Here is an 18,985-nt window from a genome sequence, read left to right as displayed (position 1 = left end):
TGCGCCACTGATGAAGGTTACATTATTTTTTATTTCGATTTAATTTAACTATTTATCTACTCATAGAAAATTGCATCACTGGTAAATTTTGCTGGTAAATTCTGCTTTGCTATACTTTTCTACAAGTAGATCATATTTCTTAAATAAAAGTACAGGAAAGTAAAGACTGTCTTCAATTATTCAAACGGAATCACCTAGTTTTACACCTAAAACAAAATCACTGGGTATCCAATGAGGTCTGTGAGCATAACTTCTGGCACTATCACTCCGATTAATTCCAGCTAAAATCGTCTGCACGTATTGAGTCGAGGGAGGTAGAGCACAAAGAAAGAATTCTCATAATAAGTTTGTATTTTGCTCAAGGTCTGTTTTGCCTTCCTCGACTCTTACTGAAAACGTGATATCAGGAATAGTATTTACATAGATCGCTGTATTTAATTTTAAATAAATTCATAGTCATTCCTAGGTTCTAAATGCTTCTCTCACAAGCCGCTAGAGGAGTCACAATATCCATGACGGAGAAGAGAGAAAACGGCTTCAAATCCACTAACATCAGAGGAAAAACGGCGTAGAATGGTACAATTGGCACAAGGGAAAAGTATCGGTATCTCGAAAAATCCACTTAGGAAACAAGATACGCTCGCCTCTTCACACAGTCGAGTGGATACCCTTTGTCCTATTTCCCACTAGCAACGCGTTACAGTCATCTTGTTCTTGAAGCGTATTGAATTTATCATTGATCTTATTTATCGCTTCAAGTGAGCATCGGGCTCACAAAAGGGTACATCAACGACAGGCTCGTCGCATTCCTTTAAACACGTTTACCTTCATCCTCTCCGGCGACCATGAAAGGCTGGAGAAGAAGAAGAAAAAATGGCGGATGATGGCCAAGCGTAGTGTGAGTGTGTAAACGACACGTGTGCTAGATAGAGCAGAACAAAAATAAAAAGAAAACAAGCCCGCTAGCCAAATCGAGAGTTTATGGACCACATAAAAGGCCTCCGGCTTCATTCTCGGGTCGCAATCGCAGGCGGGAGCCACACGTACGACCGAAATCGCATTGTAAAGGGAATTCGAATGGGGCCGAGCCACCAAAGCGTGAAAGGTGGAAAACATTGAGTGCGCCCAATTTGACGCTCCTCAATATCTTCTCTCCCCGCCAGCGATCGGCGAACACAAAACTCGTCCAACTTTTGGTACCTGGCGTCGCACCATTATCCGGTCAACCCTCCCTCCTCCTCTGCCTCCCCTTACATCTCGTTCCAAAGGGGGTAGCAAAAACAGCTATTTTTAACATCCCTCCACCCATTCCGACTAGAATGAGAAACTTTTCGGGCTTCCATTGTCGGATATTGAAGGCTTTAGCGCTGGGGAGCAATGGTAGTAGAGAGAGCGCTGGGATGAGTTTTAAACGTCGCCGTCGATGTGTTGATGACGAAGTGTTTCTATGGCGACGCACGGATGAGGAAATTTGCTAGGCTCGCCGGATATCCCTTCTCCCCTAGGATGATATCCATCCATTATGCCTCTAAGTTCGTTGGCATTCCCATCACGGCAAAGATAGATGCTTCCTTTGGTTTTTGTAGAACATTTTGAACTAATATTCGCAAGATTATATGATGAGCACCCTTCTTTCGCTCATGATGAATCTTGAAATCATATCCGAGAAGTCAAAATACACGAGGAATTATTTTATGGACACCAAAATAGCGACTGTAAAACCGCAGCGAAAGATATCATTAGCTAGTAGTCATCATGTATCACCGCCTATACATTTTTACAGAGCGATACAATTATCTCCAATTTGAAAATTTGCAATAGCTCGCATAGAAAGTATTATTTGAATACTTGTGTCACAAAAAGTGACCACTAATCCATGTGAAATAAATATTTTTTTATTATAAAATATTTATTCAGGCATTCATACTGACCATCAGAACGCTTCTGCCTTTTAATGACGTTAAACAAAATAACTAAAAGATTTAAGGTCGAAAATATTATGCTTTCCTCCTTTATTCATGTCTCTAACTAATGCTTTTGCATAGCAGAACTATTCCCCCCACAAGAAAACCAAGAGCAGTTTCATTCGTCATTATTGCTATACATGGGGCCCAGGTTTTACATATGATTTCCTTCCGGAGGATCGACCATAAGCGAATTTTATCTTATTATGAATCTGCATCGCAACCAAAAGAAGAATTAGTGTAAAGAGTATCAGCAAATATAATTTATTTTACGTTAAAAAAGTTCTTCACTAACAAATAAGGCGTAAAGTCACATGATAGAGGACATAGAGGGCAGGAGGAAAAAAACTTTGCGACATTTGAAATTTTCAGAAGCGGTCGCAAAATCAGCTCAGATTGTAAGCCGAATCCATCGTCAGTGGAATCTAGTCGTAAAGTCGTAAAGTCCAGTTTACTTGCCTCATGCATCCAGGTGATCTTGTATTCCCTCGGGTTGGCTTTCACGTGGCACTCAAAGTACACGTCGTCTCCCTCCTTGATATCGTCCGGCCGGAGGGAACTTCCCAGCATCAGCGACACTTGCGGCGGATCTGGAAGTAAATGACGTTGCGTGAGTTAAATGCTATCAATCTATTTATGCAGAGTGGTAACCTACTTTTTCCACCCACGGAGTGTTTGATCTTCTTCTTTCAGCTCGAATATCCTCCGACAAAAAATACACATGATCCTTTTCGTGAGAAAAAATTCACCTGGTTTGGGAAATACCATTCTCGTATTCAGAGAAATCAGCGCATCTTAGTATAAATGTACTACTTTATTCATTCACACGTCGCCTAAAGCGCAAACATACAAATAAATTCACAGGTAAGGATAGATAGGCATAAGAACATATATAATAAAAAAGGACGAGGACAACGGCGCTGTGGTAGATGGAAAAAGCCAGAAATCAGAGGGTAAAAATGCGCCCTGACTGGGACTCGAACCCAGAACCTCCCGGTGCTCTACCAACTTAGTATAAATATATATTTTTTGAGCTTCACACTTACTGACACTTGTTGTACAAGTCAAAATTTTGGTCGGTGACACAGAAATCATATTTTATACCATACTGGGAGATATTTTACTTAATTATTGGATAAAATTCGTATTTCATTTGTGGATTTACTGTATTCGATTGATTCGATTGAGCAAACGATTCGTATGACGATTCGTTTGATGTATTTCAAATTATCTGCTAAATTGCATTCTGCACTCATAAAATATGTTTTGAAAGTATTTATTGTTTTGTACAAGAATATTTAACTACAGAAAAGAAAAAGCTTATGTTCGCATCGAAGTAACGCAGAATATCCACTGCAACCATTTCTCAATCACGAGGGACTTACAAAGAATTTAAGTTCATCGTCAAATGAGAGTGGATGGTAGCATGAGGCCTGGATCACTGTTTAAAAAGCAGTTAGATGCGTGAGTTTTGCATACCAAGAATTGACAAGGTCACCATCAAGATAGCGAGCACAATAGGGTAGTTTTCTTCATCAAAGAAAACGAAAGGCATTGATTGCGATTCATTACCCACCATTAGTGTATTCATAATATACAAATTATCAGGTTGTAGAAATCCCAGTTTAGGCGAATGACAATGGTCAATTTTAACTGCATTTGAAAAAGGCCAGACTGGCGCCAATGCGATGCCACTTCATGTGACGTCACAGGGACGTAGTTCCTATACGAGTAGATAGGAGTTTTACATCGTCTGAGATTACCAATGCATGCGTGAGGCACAGACTTCAGGGAAACATTTCTTAATAATCACTTATTAAAACTGCCTATGGTCGGAGAGTTTCCTATGTTTGATAAGTTATTAATAATCCTAATTTAAGCCAAGCGCTACCTGCTAGTAGGCTACATGCTAGTAGCCGGCATCGCAGAGGCGTACAATATCCTCGATCCAAGGTCACCTCACGCGGCGGTAAAGAGAGCCAGAATGACGTCACACGGTCTTTTCCCAGCATTCATACTTACAATTAGCCATCGCGTTTCGAGTGTTGAAAATTTTCACTTTTCAATTAATCGCTAAAAATAGATATCATCATTAAAAAATCAAAAATCGTGAAATGCGTACTCCAGGAGTAATAATCTTTCGATTTAGGTAATAAAAAATAATAAGAAACCACCCCATTACCTAAATGTTTGCTCGAGAATGGCTGACCAGTGCACACGCCTAATATCCCCGAGGAAGTTTCTTAGCCTACGGCCAGAAGGAAACAGAATTCAGATACGAAGTAACATTCAAATTCCGAGGAAAATACGACCACCATCTATCAAGTGGTGGATCAAAGTACTCAGAGAACACGTGAACACGAATATTAGGTTCTTTTTGACAGTAAATTAGGTGAATAAAAATCTAATTTAACGTTTAATACACAGAAAAATAGATGCATACTATACATAATGATTTAATATCATGTCTATATAAATGTCTCCAAACATAGTGAGCAATGTTCTCAAATTATTTTTAGAGCCACACTGCTCAGATGGCCTTTATTTCAAGTGGGTTTGGCAAATGCGTCATAAATAGATAGTGTGGACGCACATGTCCTAAGTTAACTCTAGATACCTTCATTCATCCCGCGTGTGCTGCTAGGAGGGCGTTCATCTTGGATAATATACATCGGAAGATGGTAGAAGGTAAAAAAGGACGCGTAGTGAGACGACTTGTCCCTTATTTGGCGCCTCGTCTGCGTTAAACAAATCGATGTTACCAACTTTTAGAGAGGTGATGAAATATTTTTATATCCGAGAACGCAGGAAAGTAGCCTACGGTCTATGAAGAGTCCTCTCGAGTGGCTATAAAGGCGTATGAACAATGCTGACGCTCTTCTCTTCCATTATGTGTGTGACTAAATGGATTTAGCGGTACCACAGGAAATAATAAAACTTAAGGAAAATGCGAGTAGGCCAAAAGTAGTGTTTTATTGAAGTACAAAACTCAAACATTTTTAAAGGAAATTTAGAATTTATGCGATATTTTTGCGTGTACGTGCAAGAAGGAGAATGAGGATCCCCCTAATGAAGAAGTATTTTGAGAGACAAGCGGACGAAACGAAATATGTTGGTTGCTGGAATGAATCCTAAAGAAACTCGACAACTGAGGAAATAAAGGGAATCGTAAGAGAGCGTTGAGTTAACATCCTTAATTATAACATGGGAAATTAGTATCAAAGATTGTCTTCATCAATTCATCCGAAGAAAATTAAACTGACGAGAAATCAGCCGATTTGTATCCCTACGTTCCTCATGAAATAAACATTAAGGACTAAAATCAAACTAGAACTTCTGCGGGGAAAATGCGTCTGCCAACTGTGATAGAGGTATATGCAAGAACCAAGCAACAGCAATGATAACTACCGTAACTATAGCTGACACAAAAATCATAACTTCGTTAGATACCCAAGGTAGTGTACCAGAATTACCTACTTACGTAGACAGAAAAAGATGCTAATTACTGAGAATAAGAATAGAGACATATCAAAGGATGTCATCAAATGGCTCCATTTTGATGGAATGAATACTACTCTTGTCTGATACAAAAAGGCAAGGCGACTTATCAATCCAATTGTGTGGTGTAAGTTGAAGAATCAGGGTTCCACTTTTGGGGGTTTGCCTCCCCCGTCGGAGAATTAGCAAAAGTAATAAAATCTGCGATTCTCGAATCCTTTCCAAGTAAAAAGTAGATAAACAAAATTAGAAAGGATTTGAATGCGATGGTACCAAGTGAATACCGCCCAAAAAGGAGGCATCATCCCTTTACTACATGCGAAATTCCAACATCCCTTGCAGCGTGGGTAAACTCTTCTCGGGATTTCCACCGTGTTAATTTTTCAATAATTCCCAAAGTTTCAAGCTCCGACTCAGGGCTCATCCTCAGGGGTAAATGTTTTGTATCCCGACAAGAGTTTACCCACATCATTCGCCGGGAAAACATAAAATCATATTTCATCCTTGCAGTAGTGTATTTGCTAATTGCACTAAGTTGACTTATATTTGCGACATAAACATTGGGAGGGTAATCTAGGGACCCAATTTGTGTTGTTGCAAGGATGCGTTTGGCGACCAATCCGAGATTTTTTTAATTGCTCGCTTTTGATATCGACGTAAAGGACTACCCGCTGATGATATATTGGAGTGAGACCACGGTACATCCGGTTATATCTGATCTTAGCGCGGTGGAAATTTAAAAATCTATTGTTGAACGTTCAAATTTAAAGTCAAATACCCTATTCCTTTTATTATATAAACGGACGGGAGATTCGTGAAATAATTCTCCAAAACTTTGTTGACAGCAGCGAAAGACGAGGAATGACACTGACGTAAGAAAAACTGACTGGAAAGCAGATTAATTGAGTAATTCTTTCGTGATTGTTCCACCAAAGTCGATGCTGAAACATCAAATATTAGTAAGACTAACGAAGAAAGACGCACTTGGTGTGAATTTTGGTGCATTTTGGGCGTAGGAGAGGCAAGCGGGGAGGACGCGAGGGGCCTTCCCGCGCACTGTTACCCATTTAGTCACGGCTGTCGGACAATACCGGAATAGAAGCGCATATCCAAATTTCGCACACCTTTATAGCCACTCGAGTGGACTCTTCATAGACCGTAGGCTACTTTCCTGCGTTCTCGGATCTAAAAATATTTCATCACTTCTCTTAAAGTTTGGTAACATCGATTTGTTTAATGTAGACGAGGCGCCAAATAAGGGACAAGTGGTCCCACTACGCATCCTTTTTTACCTACTACCATCTTCCGATTTATATTATCCGAGATGAACGCCCTCCTAGCAGCACACGCGGGATGAATTTTGCTGCATTCGAGGGGTGGGAGAGGGAGAAGCGAGCGGGGAGGGGACAGGATCGGCCTGCCGTTATTGTATCCGCGACGCTGCGTGGCCGTTGGAATATTTTCTTCGCGGACGCAGACTCAAATTAGGCATTTTGTGTCTAAACGGTGGCAGATACGTCAAAATGAAAGACATTTTTGCCCGGAAAGATCATCAACTCGGCAAAATCTATAGGGAATGACCATAAAATATTACATTTTTAGAATTTTGACCCTCCCCCCCTAAATCGCTTTTGAGCGAGGGTCAGGGGTTCACCTAGAGGTCTCAAATTTTTTCACGCCTTATTTATGATCGGTCCAACAACTTATTTTCACTGGGCCAGATGGATTTGAAAATAAAACGAGTTTTCCGATCCGCCCTAATGTACAGTCAGCTTTATGTGTAAAACGGTGAGAAAAAGCGATTCCCTTTGATATTCAAAACGTCACTTTGAGAAAATTAACTACAGCATACACGTCAACAATATGCATTTTGCTACATTTTTGAGATTTTGAACTTGCTGGGTCCTATCTCGAATTTCTAGCTGGCTATGCAATGATTTCATGGTGTGCACATTCATTGACTTCGGGTTCGCGGTTTATTTTTTCCCGAAGTAATGAATATTGAAAGAAAAATTAACTTCAGAGCGGTGGAGCGAGTAATTGAAATGTAAGTGGTAGGAGTTATATCAATTTAGATTTGTATAGAAAGCAATTAAATGGGAGTTTTATCATTTCCAAATAGGAATATGAAACGTGTGTATAACTGCATTCAGCTCCCCATGAAATACTTTTTGAAGTTTATTTTTTTTTACTTTTCCCATTTCCATGGATTCAAAGTATTTTATGGGTAAATGTGGTGTAGGTAGCCTTTTATTTTTAAGAAAGGAACCGGGACCACATTTCCCAGCATTCCGTCATTTTGATATAGCTGGATAATTGTTTTGAAATATTCTATGTACCATCTTAACTTGCTCCATAAAATTATATAGGAATACAAGCAATTCTTTCAAAAAAAAACTTCATCGGCACCTCCATATTTAGGATGTAAAATGATTTTCCTATTGCTTATTCTGATAACATTGACTACTTCACCACGTTTTTGACAATATTTACTGCACTCCTATTATTTAATGTAATTTAATTTATTTTCGCTTATTATTTGAAAAAATATCTTTCAATTGAGCAAAGTAGCATACTTGGACTTGTTCAAAATATTTTGTGAGGGTAGATATATACATTTGTTCACTTCGACTCAATTTAAACGCGTAAAACTTCTTTACTCTTTACCTGTTAATAAATCTTAGGGATCTATGTGTCGCATTTTGAATGTAACGGTATTTAATTATGTTTTTATTCATTTGACGGATTAGTGAAACACATTTTCATGATCGTGATTTAAAAATGACTTAGGGGTTACAAACATTTCAAGGGAGTGTTGGCTAGATATCCAAAACTCAAATGACGTCACCAACTTCAGAAGAATGGGCGGCAGATCTCATATTTATTCATCTTGAAGTTATCAGGAAATGGTTAAATGAGGAGCGGTTATATTTCGTTACCACTTTTTACACATTATCAACTGAATTCTTTAGTAAACCTCGAATAAGGGTATTATAAAATTTGGGATTGATAAATAGTAATATGATCCGATTTACTAGATAATAGAGGTTAAAATGGCATCGATTCCGTCGCCAATTCATGCAGAAATAAAGAGTGGACGAAGTGTGGAAATAGATAGTCGTGATGAATCACCCAATTCCGTCCAACTGTTTTCAAAAACAGAAAGTACTTTCAAAGATGAGGAAAGACGCACATTTCAATCAAATTGTCTGAAACACGGGAAATAAAAAGTAATCACTACCCTTAGACTCTAAATCGGCACTTAATTAAAAGAATTCGGAGGATGGAAAGGAAGGATAAGTTACCACGAAAAGAAATATTTCTCTGAAGACGATGGGCAAGTTGCTCATCGAAACGTTGGAAGGAGAAATGGAGGACCTGACCCGGTGTGAGACCCGAGAAAACTTCACTGCAATTGTTCGCCGGGAAAAAACCAAAAATTATAGAAATATTTCTCATTCGCCAATTTTTCATGTTATTTTAGTAAAAATACAAAAACTTTCGCCATTACATTTTGGTGTAGGAGTTTGTGACATTATTAGATTCCCTTCTATAAGAAAGCAATTGAAGTAATAAGTCGCAAGACTGAGATTAACAACTAACCAAGCTAAGCCAATGAGCGAGTCTTCGGAATGTCTTAATAATGGTGACTGCCTCGGTAGGATTCCGTGTTGACATAAAAATATCTGCGAAAAGGTTGAGACCATCAATTTATCGGCGTCAATTTCTCGATAAATAGGCGACTGATGGGAAATAAGAAAATTATTCTTTTCTTTATTTTTCAATGTCATCGCATTCACAAAAAATGGTGAAAAAATCCATTTTTGAAGTATGATCTTGGGCTGTGGATATGAGAGCTAAGGATGCATGGATAAGGAGTTTCTCGAGTGGTATTCAGAGTCCAGGTATCCTCTTACCTGGAATTTCAACACTCAAATAGAACGTCTACCTATGAGAGGTTGCATCTAGTTCTCTAGGGGCCATATACAACAGGAAGTTAAGCCTAGAACATTAGGTTAATAGCTCAAAAGTCCCTCAGGTGTTATCCTAGCAGCGCTTATGAGGACGCTAAGCCTTTTGATATACCCTTGTCACACGATGAGCAGTTATACCCAAAATTCCAATTTAGTATCATCCCTATGAACTATCGCATGCACTTCCGAGGTAGGTGTTCGAATTTTGTCGCCTAATCTTCATCAATTATGTTTTAATATTGATAGAGAATTTTCCCGCTCAACTTTCAGTTTTAACGACCCAAGCTAGACGCGAACTTGCTCTCAAATCGCCCGGGCTAAAATCTCGACGTTCGTAAGTCCCTTAAATCCTCAACTTCCTTAATGGCGTTCTTATGCGTGTCCTCGTTACGCTCATCGATGCGCAGCTGTTTCGCTTCGTTCGGCCCAACAGCCGCGGCAGCGGGAGCGGCGGGTACATCGACCAAAGTGAGCGACGATATTGCTCCCGATGAAATTGCAAGGGGAAAAAGTAGGGAGAGGAGCTGGAGAATTTCAATCAAGGCCACTACCTCACCGTACCACAGATATACGGTCTCAGGAAAACAGAAGGCAAACCAGTTGTAACGATACAAGGATCACGACCAAATAATATTCTTGGTAATCCGTTTTTTCATGCGTTACTTCGAGGGACAACACGGATATTATATATTAACTTGTGAAATCAATGGTTTGCGAGGTCATTTTTTGGAATGGTGACATGATATGTATTATAAAGTAGACTTTGTTGCATTTCACATGGTATTTATAAAATACACCCCTTGATAATGACCTGAAAAGGTCGAAACCGGTTAATTTTTTTAAATAAATACCGTGCGGAATACAACAAAGTTATCTTGTTAATCTATAATTTATTAACTTTTCTAGGAAGTCTAAATCAATGTTCCCTTTGATATTTTTAGTATTCCTCGTCATTCATTTAAATTCAACCACTGGTTTCATCCCCTAAATATCATCTTCAGGTGCAATAAAATATATTTGTTTCTGATCATTGTGCCATAAGTGCTAAAGTAAATAAAATGTATTTAATTAACGAATCGATGAAATAAAAACGAACTTTTTATTCTACCTACATATGCAACAATGCATTGAAACCGACGGTTGTAAGCAATTAAAAATGCCAATATCAAAGCAACTAATGCAAATATCAAAATTAAACAATGCTAAAAAATTTATAAAAATTGACGTATCATTTAAAAAATTGCAATTTCTCACCCAGCGTTCAAAAAATTTAAAAGTGAAGAAAACAAAAAAATGTAGAACATCACTATTTGCAATAATAAAGATGATTCTGATAAATTATGTATACATCATAGCACCTAGAATAACGTTCTTTTACATTATTTTCCATGCCGTACGGTACAAGCATTAGGAACATTAATTGATCGCATTGCTTAGGAATTTGATGAAAATGCAGTTAAAAATGCATTACTTGCACCAAAATCATACATTTTGCAAGATTATGAAAAAAATGGCAAATCATATGGCTGAACTTAATGTTTTCAATCTGGTGCAATTTTTTCGCATTTATATCACAAAAATTCTGTGAACGAAATTTTCCAGTACCCTAGTTTCAAATTCAACTCCCAGTTTTACAGACAGAGGCTTATCGTATTTTCTATCTCTAGATTAAAAATATTCCGATTCATTCAAACAGAATTGGGGGCTACAGAATACAATTTTATGGTGGAATTCGAAACCTCTAAATAAATAAGAAGTATTTGATGAGAGAGCGAATTACCACTTCGTAATTTAGATGTTACTTTGAGAGATATTTCGGCACAGAATTCAATGATGCCGTTAGCCAAGTAAAATATGTAAATTCGTATTAATCAAATATTTGCAATTTTCTTTGTGGAATGCATATCAACGCTGGGAATTGCGAAACTCTATTTATATGGTCATCTCATCGACTGTTTGAAATGCATGAAGGCAGGATTTTTTTTGCGATGATTCACGAATATTCGTTAGCACATGTGCAGCTCTTATGCGTCAAAAGTATTTTGAGTTTTTTAAGGCTTCAATGGAAGCCTTTTCATCAGGGTGTTTGCAGTGAGATGCGCGAGCGTTGATAAGATAACGGCCCGCAGCGGGATGTGACATGGAAACATATAGTTTCATATTTTCAATTACACATTCCGAGTTATTTTAAAATACCTATCGTATCCTGAAATAAATTCCAGCATCCAAAAATTAGCAGAAGACTTCACTTGCTTATTTATACACGAAGGTGGCAAATATATACTCATTCCTGAAGCAGTAAAAATACTTTATTTACATAACGCCTGGCGATTTCACGGCGAGCAAAATATTAGGTCTTCGGGTATTACACCGCATTATGTTTTCCATGGCTTCTAAAATTTTTAGGGATGAAACTACCCTACTCCGTGAAATAGTAAATTTAAACCAGACTATATGATAGGTAAGGTACCTGGATCTTGGATCTCCGATGACTATGGGAGAGACGATAAAGGAAACTATGGAAGAAGACTGAGAAACAAACCCATCGCGGAATCCAACAGATGCTCACATATAAGTTTGACACTATTATGGTCATAAAGTCATCCAGCTTATTTCCCGGCAAAATTAAAATAAAATTCCACAAATTGAACCGACCGTTATCCCTTAATATAACAAAAGATGGCTTACAAAGACACATTGACCAGTAAAAATGCGTTATTGTGTATTGAAGCATTCTTAAATCTTAATTTCAACTATTGATATGGAGAAGAGTTGGAAGCTAGGATTGTTTTGCACTATCATGACAATAAAGTCATCCAAGTTTTTTCCATTCAAAAATTAAAATTTTCCGCAAATTTAGGCCCCATTTAGCCCGCTATAGAAGACCCGAAGGTTTACACTGATTAATTTACCAGTAAAATGGATCACTGTCGTTAAAAATTCCATAAACCTTTATTTAAACCATTTAAATTTCAACTTTTTTCCGGATTGTCTCTTGATCGCTTACTAGGCGAATATACGTACTCGTGTTATGGGATGAGTGTTAAAAGGTGATATGGAGAAGAATTGGAAGCTAGGATTGGAATGGGATCGACACCAAAGCGATGAGATCCGGCCGAACAAAGAGGAATTGAAGGTGGGGGGGTATTCACATACTGGCGTGAACAGACTGGATGAGGGAAGGGGTTGCGTTGGATGCAAAGTTAGCAGGAACTGAACTCTAGCGCCCACCGTTTTGAATGGCCAAGCCTTTTATCTGGCGCCTCTATTATTTCTTTTCACAATTTCCTTTTTTTTCCTTTCTCTATTCTTATTTTCGGGAACCCCGTCCGATACACGTTGGCCGACACAATAATATCAGGCGGTAGAATCCCAGCCCCTGATTGCGACCACAGTTCACTGTGTGAGTGAGAGAGAGAAAGATATCGGTATGGAGGCGAGAAAGGAAGAAGAGATTGGGAGTTACCAAGCGACCAACAAAAGGAGATATGCACCTCACCTACACCCCAACCGCAAAACCCAATTTCCAAAAAAAAAGGCGAAATAAAAGGTGGGGGAAAAATAAATGAAAATCCTCCCTAGCACGCTAAATATATAGACACTCGCTCCCCTCCTCTTGCGGGGTCCCTGAATGAACGCAAACCGAACCCCTTTCCTACGCCCTCTCGACACAGAGAGAGGGCAATTCCACGCCTTTCCTTCCTGCCGGCCCTGATCCAATCCACACACCCCCGCTCTCCGTTTCGTAATAATCCCCAACGACCGATCTCATCCCATACCCCCTTTTGCTTCAACCCCCTCCCTCCCACCCTTTCCCGCGAATAAACTGATGGACGGGCCTGACCTCCCCCTTTTTATCGCGTACTGGTGAATAAACATAAAATTTAGGCATAGTAAATAGAGTAGTGGAGTCAGATAACGACTCTTTTTTTAGAGGGAATGGGGTTCATTTTGATAGAAATATTCCATCGTGATCACGGCATTCCAAAGGAAGGTTATTAATAAAAGTTACAATACAACGTACAACATAGATTATTCTGGTAAAATCATATCGTAAGGGAAAAACGGGTGATTTGGCTGGTGTGGGGGATAACGATATTTAATGGAGCGGTAAAACAGATAAATTTATGAAGATAAAACGTTTATATGGTCCACATGTTTTTATTTACCGCCCCCAAGTTCTTACAAAATATGTAATTTTTAATGAAATATCAGTGGGATAACAAAATTTGGGCTTTACTACCCCTATGCGGAACTAAATGCAAGCCTTGAGCCTTTACACATAGCAACTATATTAATGTACTAAGATAATGACTCTTTTTAGAGGGAATGGGGTTCATTTTGACAAAAATGTTCTATAGTGATCACAGCAAACCAAAGGATAGCTACTAATTAAGGTAACAATGCAACGTAAAACATCGATCATTCAGGTAATAATTATACCGCAAGATAATAACGTGTGTTTGGTTTGGCTTGGTGGATAACAACATTTTAGAAAACTGCTAAACAGGCAATATTGTGAAAGGAAAGCGTTTGGATGGTCCACAGATTTTTATTCACCGATCCAAGTTTCTTTAGAAAATGTCATAGTCAATAAAATATCAGTGGGAATGAAAAAATTCGGGCTGTAATAACCCATAAGGAACCAAAAGCAAGCCTTGAGCTTGCCACTTTTAACAAGGCAATTTAAGGAGAGAAATTACTTCAAACTGCCATTCGTAATTTTCAATGAAATTTCAGTGAAAATACTATAGTTTTTTTCAAACCTGGATCAGTAAATAAATATCTGCGGACCTTAGGTGCGTTTTCTTATCATTATTAAATCCAATATAAATAAATAAAAGATCGTAGCACTTCTCCACAAGATTATCCACAATCCACAAGATTTGCACAATCTTGTGGAAAATTGCTACGATCTTTTATTTTTTTAATCTGTCTAACTTCCACCAATTGAAGCCTGAATCTGTTGATATTATTATTAAATCCTGTACATTGAGTTTTGGGTTCCCATCCAGTCGGTCCGGGTTCAAAATCCGACGTTGGGACAGATTTTTCAGAAAGCTCCACGATCAAGTACATCACTACGACATTCGGATGGGACGTTGAACTGAGGTTTAACTAGGCCTCTTTCGTTAAGAGTGAGGAGGGTTTCTCCATGTTTCCCTCCACCCCTGCTTTCCAACTCTTCCGTCATATCGCAAATGATCACAGCTGTCCGTTATCTCCTCCAAATACTATGCCATACGGTGAATAAAAGAATCAATGCCCATTGTATGAACGTAGAGTGCGTGGTAGACACTGCGACTGGGCTTGACTCTGCTCAAACCATAGGATTCCGGGTTTAATTCCCGCACGAAGCCTTAAGTCCCGTTCGTAATGAATTTACTTAACTTGGCGTAACCATGGAGTGGAAAACTTGAGAGGAGAGGCTAATGGTTCACAAAAACTTGATGTCGCGTTAATTATATTGGAACTGTCATCATCTGTTAACAGAAAAAAAACATGTATTGAAATTACCCAGTAGTTGGGAAAATAATGAATTTTACCGCAAGCCACATGAACTCTTCGAAGTTCACTGAAACTCATTTCACGATTGATACACATTATGATCCCGAATCGGTGAAAATTTCGCTCACACATTTTGGGGATATTCGGTCTAGTTATGCCAAGTTAACTTGTTGTGAAATGAACTCTTAGTCTTGTTAACAAGTTAAATTCGACTGCTGTTCCAGTTGACTGTTACAATCGACTCTTACTTGGGGACTGTGGTTGCGGAGGGAGGACGAATCCACAGAGGACGAGATCGATCTTTGTTCGATATATTATCAAAGTTGAACTATTTTACCTTTGGAATATATGGATATCGCTAGCGGCAATCTCACTTGAAAGTTCGAAGCTCCATGGAGGAATTTTAACCTCAAAAATAGTCTGTTAACTTTTCAATGAATAATATTTAATTTTAAAGAAACAGTCGGATTCCATTCGATGCATAATAATTCATTACCCTTAATACTTGGCTAATAGTTCAGGAAGAAATGATGATTGGGCATAGCGCCACTTCTTGACATCACCAAGTAAACCCACAAAAGTGCTCGAGATTTTCTGATGAAATATATATTTTAAAAATTACTTAATAAATCATAACATCTCATTACATGTTAAAAAAGCAAACCTGGGCTGCTACTGGTAGTCAGTCCTAGTCTAGCAGTATGTCTAAGAGCTAATTTTTTGCGGTCATCATCCTCGTTCACGAGAAGAGTGGAAATGACTGCCCATTTATTATTTTTTGACCATCCACCTGACTTTCCCCGAACGTCCACAAATAATCTTACCGACTACCCTGACCCCCTTTACCATGAAACCGGGGAAGTTGGAGGGGGTGGGGTTATTAGGGGTTAACCCCCTTTTCCTGGCTTTCCCGGAGGTGGGTCTTCCTCTTAATACCTTTTCCCCTGAAGCCGGCATCATTTCCCCTTTAGTATCGCCATTAGCCCTCGCCTACGCTCTCTCCTCCGAGCACCTCCAGCTCAATCCTCCCTTTTCCTTTCACCCCTGCTTGCATCCCTATCAACGACCTCGCCATTAGATAACCTTTCCCCCGATTACACCTACCTCCCCCAAACAAGAGAGTGGAATAACCTGCTATTACTCACTGCAGTAGATGTAAGAATACGGAGAATTTTCTTCTCGTTTAATCCAGTTGAATGCAAGCGTGCAAGTAAATTTAGAGTTATTCGTAACTTTCCACAAATGTTTTAATTTCACCTCGCGAGGGATTTATATAAATTTTGTGTTTTCTTACCTGAACTGTACCTGAACTTGCTCAATTTTCCAAAGATACCTAAATTTTGCTTCACAACCGGATTCGGTACATCAACTCCACCTTATTACCTACGTCTTCAGGTCTTACGCCAAAATATACTGAAAACAATCCATATTAGATTAATGATGGTACATTGATAAGTCACTTGAAGAATAACAATAACAATTCCGTGGATAAGAAATTAGGTATATGAATAATCTGAGCTTTTTCCGGTGGATAGTGGATCCGAGCATGGATGAAAGTTTCTCGGGTTTCCAACCAAGTCATGGTCTGCATGGTGTCGGCCGACGTTTCATTGAGAGACTTTCCTAACATCCTCAGGGCTGATAATGATCCCTGACCCGGTTGAAAACCCGAGAAGATATCATCCAAGGAATTATATCACAGATCGGTACAAAGACGTGGTGATTCCATTGTCGTTGGTCACAGGGTATTCAAACCTCACACGCTCTACCGAAAGGGCAAATGCAAAATATTTCTTTTGGAAAACTATTAGAGCATAACATCTTCTGTTCTAATAGGATGTTTAAGCATGTTTTCTTGGTCTTTTTAGGGCGGTTAATTTCATTCGCATAGTTTCACTTACTGCGCAATCAGAGTTCAAACCTTTTATTGGTGTTGCAGTAACGTCATACTTAGTAATACCTTGCGTTACTCGTTAAAAAAATATACAATACTGAACTGTGATGTGTGTTTACCTTCTCTTTTATAAGCGCCTAGATTTGAAAACCGAAAACCAGCACTGCGAGTTGGCGTTTCATGACAAATTTTCATCATTATTTTTCAACGTAGTTTTTTTAATGAATAATAACACAATGGGCAATTAATTGCTTTTTCTACCAAAAACCAGCTTTATCACCTATTCGTCTAGAGATACGAAATTGTAATTTCACACAAACATGCCATTTCAAGAGTGCGGCTGCGTGTTTTAAATAGACATCTTTAGAGCGTGCTATAGATGGTAAGAGTTTCGAACTTGGATAGATAAGTTCTCAAACTGTATTTCAAATTTATGTGGAAGCAATTTAATTGAAGTGGCTGACCGTAAAAGAATTTGACGTTGTCCGAAAAAACTATGTCTACTCTCAGTTGAAAGAAGTGGCCCCTGGAAAAATATGCGAAATTTTCATTACTAACAGGAGGAATTCGTTCTCCTCCAAGGAAAATTGACCGTTGAACAGACAGTTGTCATGGGGACATAGGTTTTCGTAGATTTTCATTAATTGGTTTACTTGCGACGCAGTAGTGCACCTATTTTGCTCAAGATGAAGCATAATTGATCGATTTATTAATAGTTACATCAAGTAACTATTACTCATTCTACATACATTGATATTAATGCACAATAATTATTAATTAATTGAAATTTTTTAAAATATTATGTATAGTTCATTGAAAAAATAGCAACACAGCCACAAAAAATATTAGGTACTCCTTCAAGTGAGATTTCAGTACCTAATCGTTAATGGCGGCGTAAACAGAAAAACATTGTGAGGAAACTGCCTAGACTAACGGAAAAATCAGTGTGGCCTCGGTAGATTTTGAATTGACGAGAAAATCAGTTTGAAACTTTCGAACGTGCAGGGTGTTAGTTATTCCTTTAATGCACTTGTCATTCAGGTATGTTTAGCTCAAACTGTTAGTTATAATAGGAGACGTCTACATCTGAACTTACATTTTACCCTGCAAGCCACCTACCGAACTTTTTGATGGGGTGTAAAACATCATCAACATGCACTAGAATATTAAAATTGTCTTCCATCAACATGCACTACGCGTCATGTACGCTACATATGACGCATAACCTACTATTTCCATCCTAATTATGAAGGCAATCTAATTATGAAGCTAGAACATGCGAAAAATTCTGTAAGTAACAAGTAGTACTACGAAAATGCAGAATCGTGAATTATGGCGTTAAGAATTACATGAGTTAGTAAGCTACAATATCAGTCAGCCAGTGGCGGATCTATGGGGGGGTGCTATGGGGGCTATGCTCCCCCCCCCTCCTCTTTGGGTATCCAATTCACACTAGATAGGTAAGGTATTCACACTAGATAGAAAGGTAATTTTATTATGACCCCCTCTACTGATGGGAGGTTACCCTCTGCTTAGCCGACTCCCTTTTCTCTATCCTGGATCCACCACAGCAGTCAGCTAACCTATTTCTATATCCTAAAGTTGCCGTTAAAATCTCTTATCGATCGCGGGAAAAAGGATATTCTACATATACCTGTTCAACAGTCTATCTCTCGTATTTTATTTTTATGATCTTATCTACCGTAGTAAGTTGGGAATCTAAGGATGATGATGACAACAGTACTGAACATCGATAACCCCAATTACGATCATATTAATAATTAGTATTATTATTATTTTTCCTCTTCTGTTCTTAACCTTGTTTAATTTTGCCAATTTTTTTGTGTATTCTATTCTGTTCTGATATATATATATATGTGCATACTTTAAATTATATTACTGTATAAAAAACGCAATCGTAACATTTTTATGTAAAAATATTGTATATCGTTGTCATCATTGTATTTTATATTGTTCATGTTTTCTCTTTCATAGCCCTGAGGATGATTTTAAATAAATCGAAACGTTGGCTATAACTTGTTTTAAATTGACCTAAACTCCAAGAAATATCATAAAATGATCATATTAATGTAATTGGACACACATTTAAAAGCACCCAGGCCCAACTCGAACCAAAGACCACCGTT

The 18,985-nt window shown here is 38.4% G+C and overlaps 1 protein-coding gene across 1 annotated transcript in view; it reads right to left on the bottom strand.

The window, feature by feature from the left end:
* LOC124162785 (hemicentin-2-like) overlaps positions 1–18,985 on the bottom strand; it is an 810,672-nt gene that overhangs the window by 20,515 nt on the left and 771,172 nt on the right. The window contains exon 8 of the mRNA XM_046539421.1: positions 2,424–2,554. Coding sequence (XP_046395377.1) covers positions 2,424–2,554 — 131 coding nt within the window. The remainder of the gene's footprint in view (positions 1–2,423; positions 2,555–18,985) is intronic.

Source organism: Ischnura elegans, chromosome 7 (genome assembly GCF_921293095.1).
Source record: "Ischnura elegans chromosome 7, ioIscEleg1.1, whole genome shotgun sequence".
Lineage (NCBI taxonomy): Eukaryota > Metazoa > Arthropoda > Insecta > Odonata > Coenagrionidae > Ischnura > Ischnura elegans.
The sequence above is the reverse complement of the archived record's forward strand: the minus strand, read 5'-3'. Positions and strand labels throughout refer to the sequence as shown.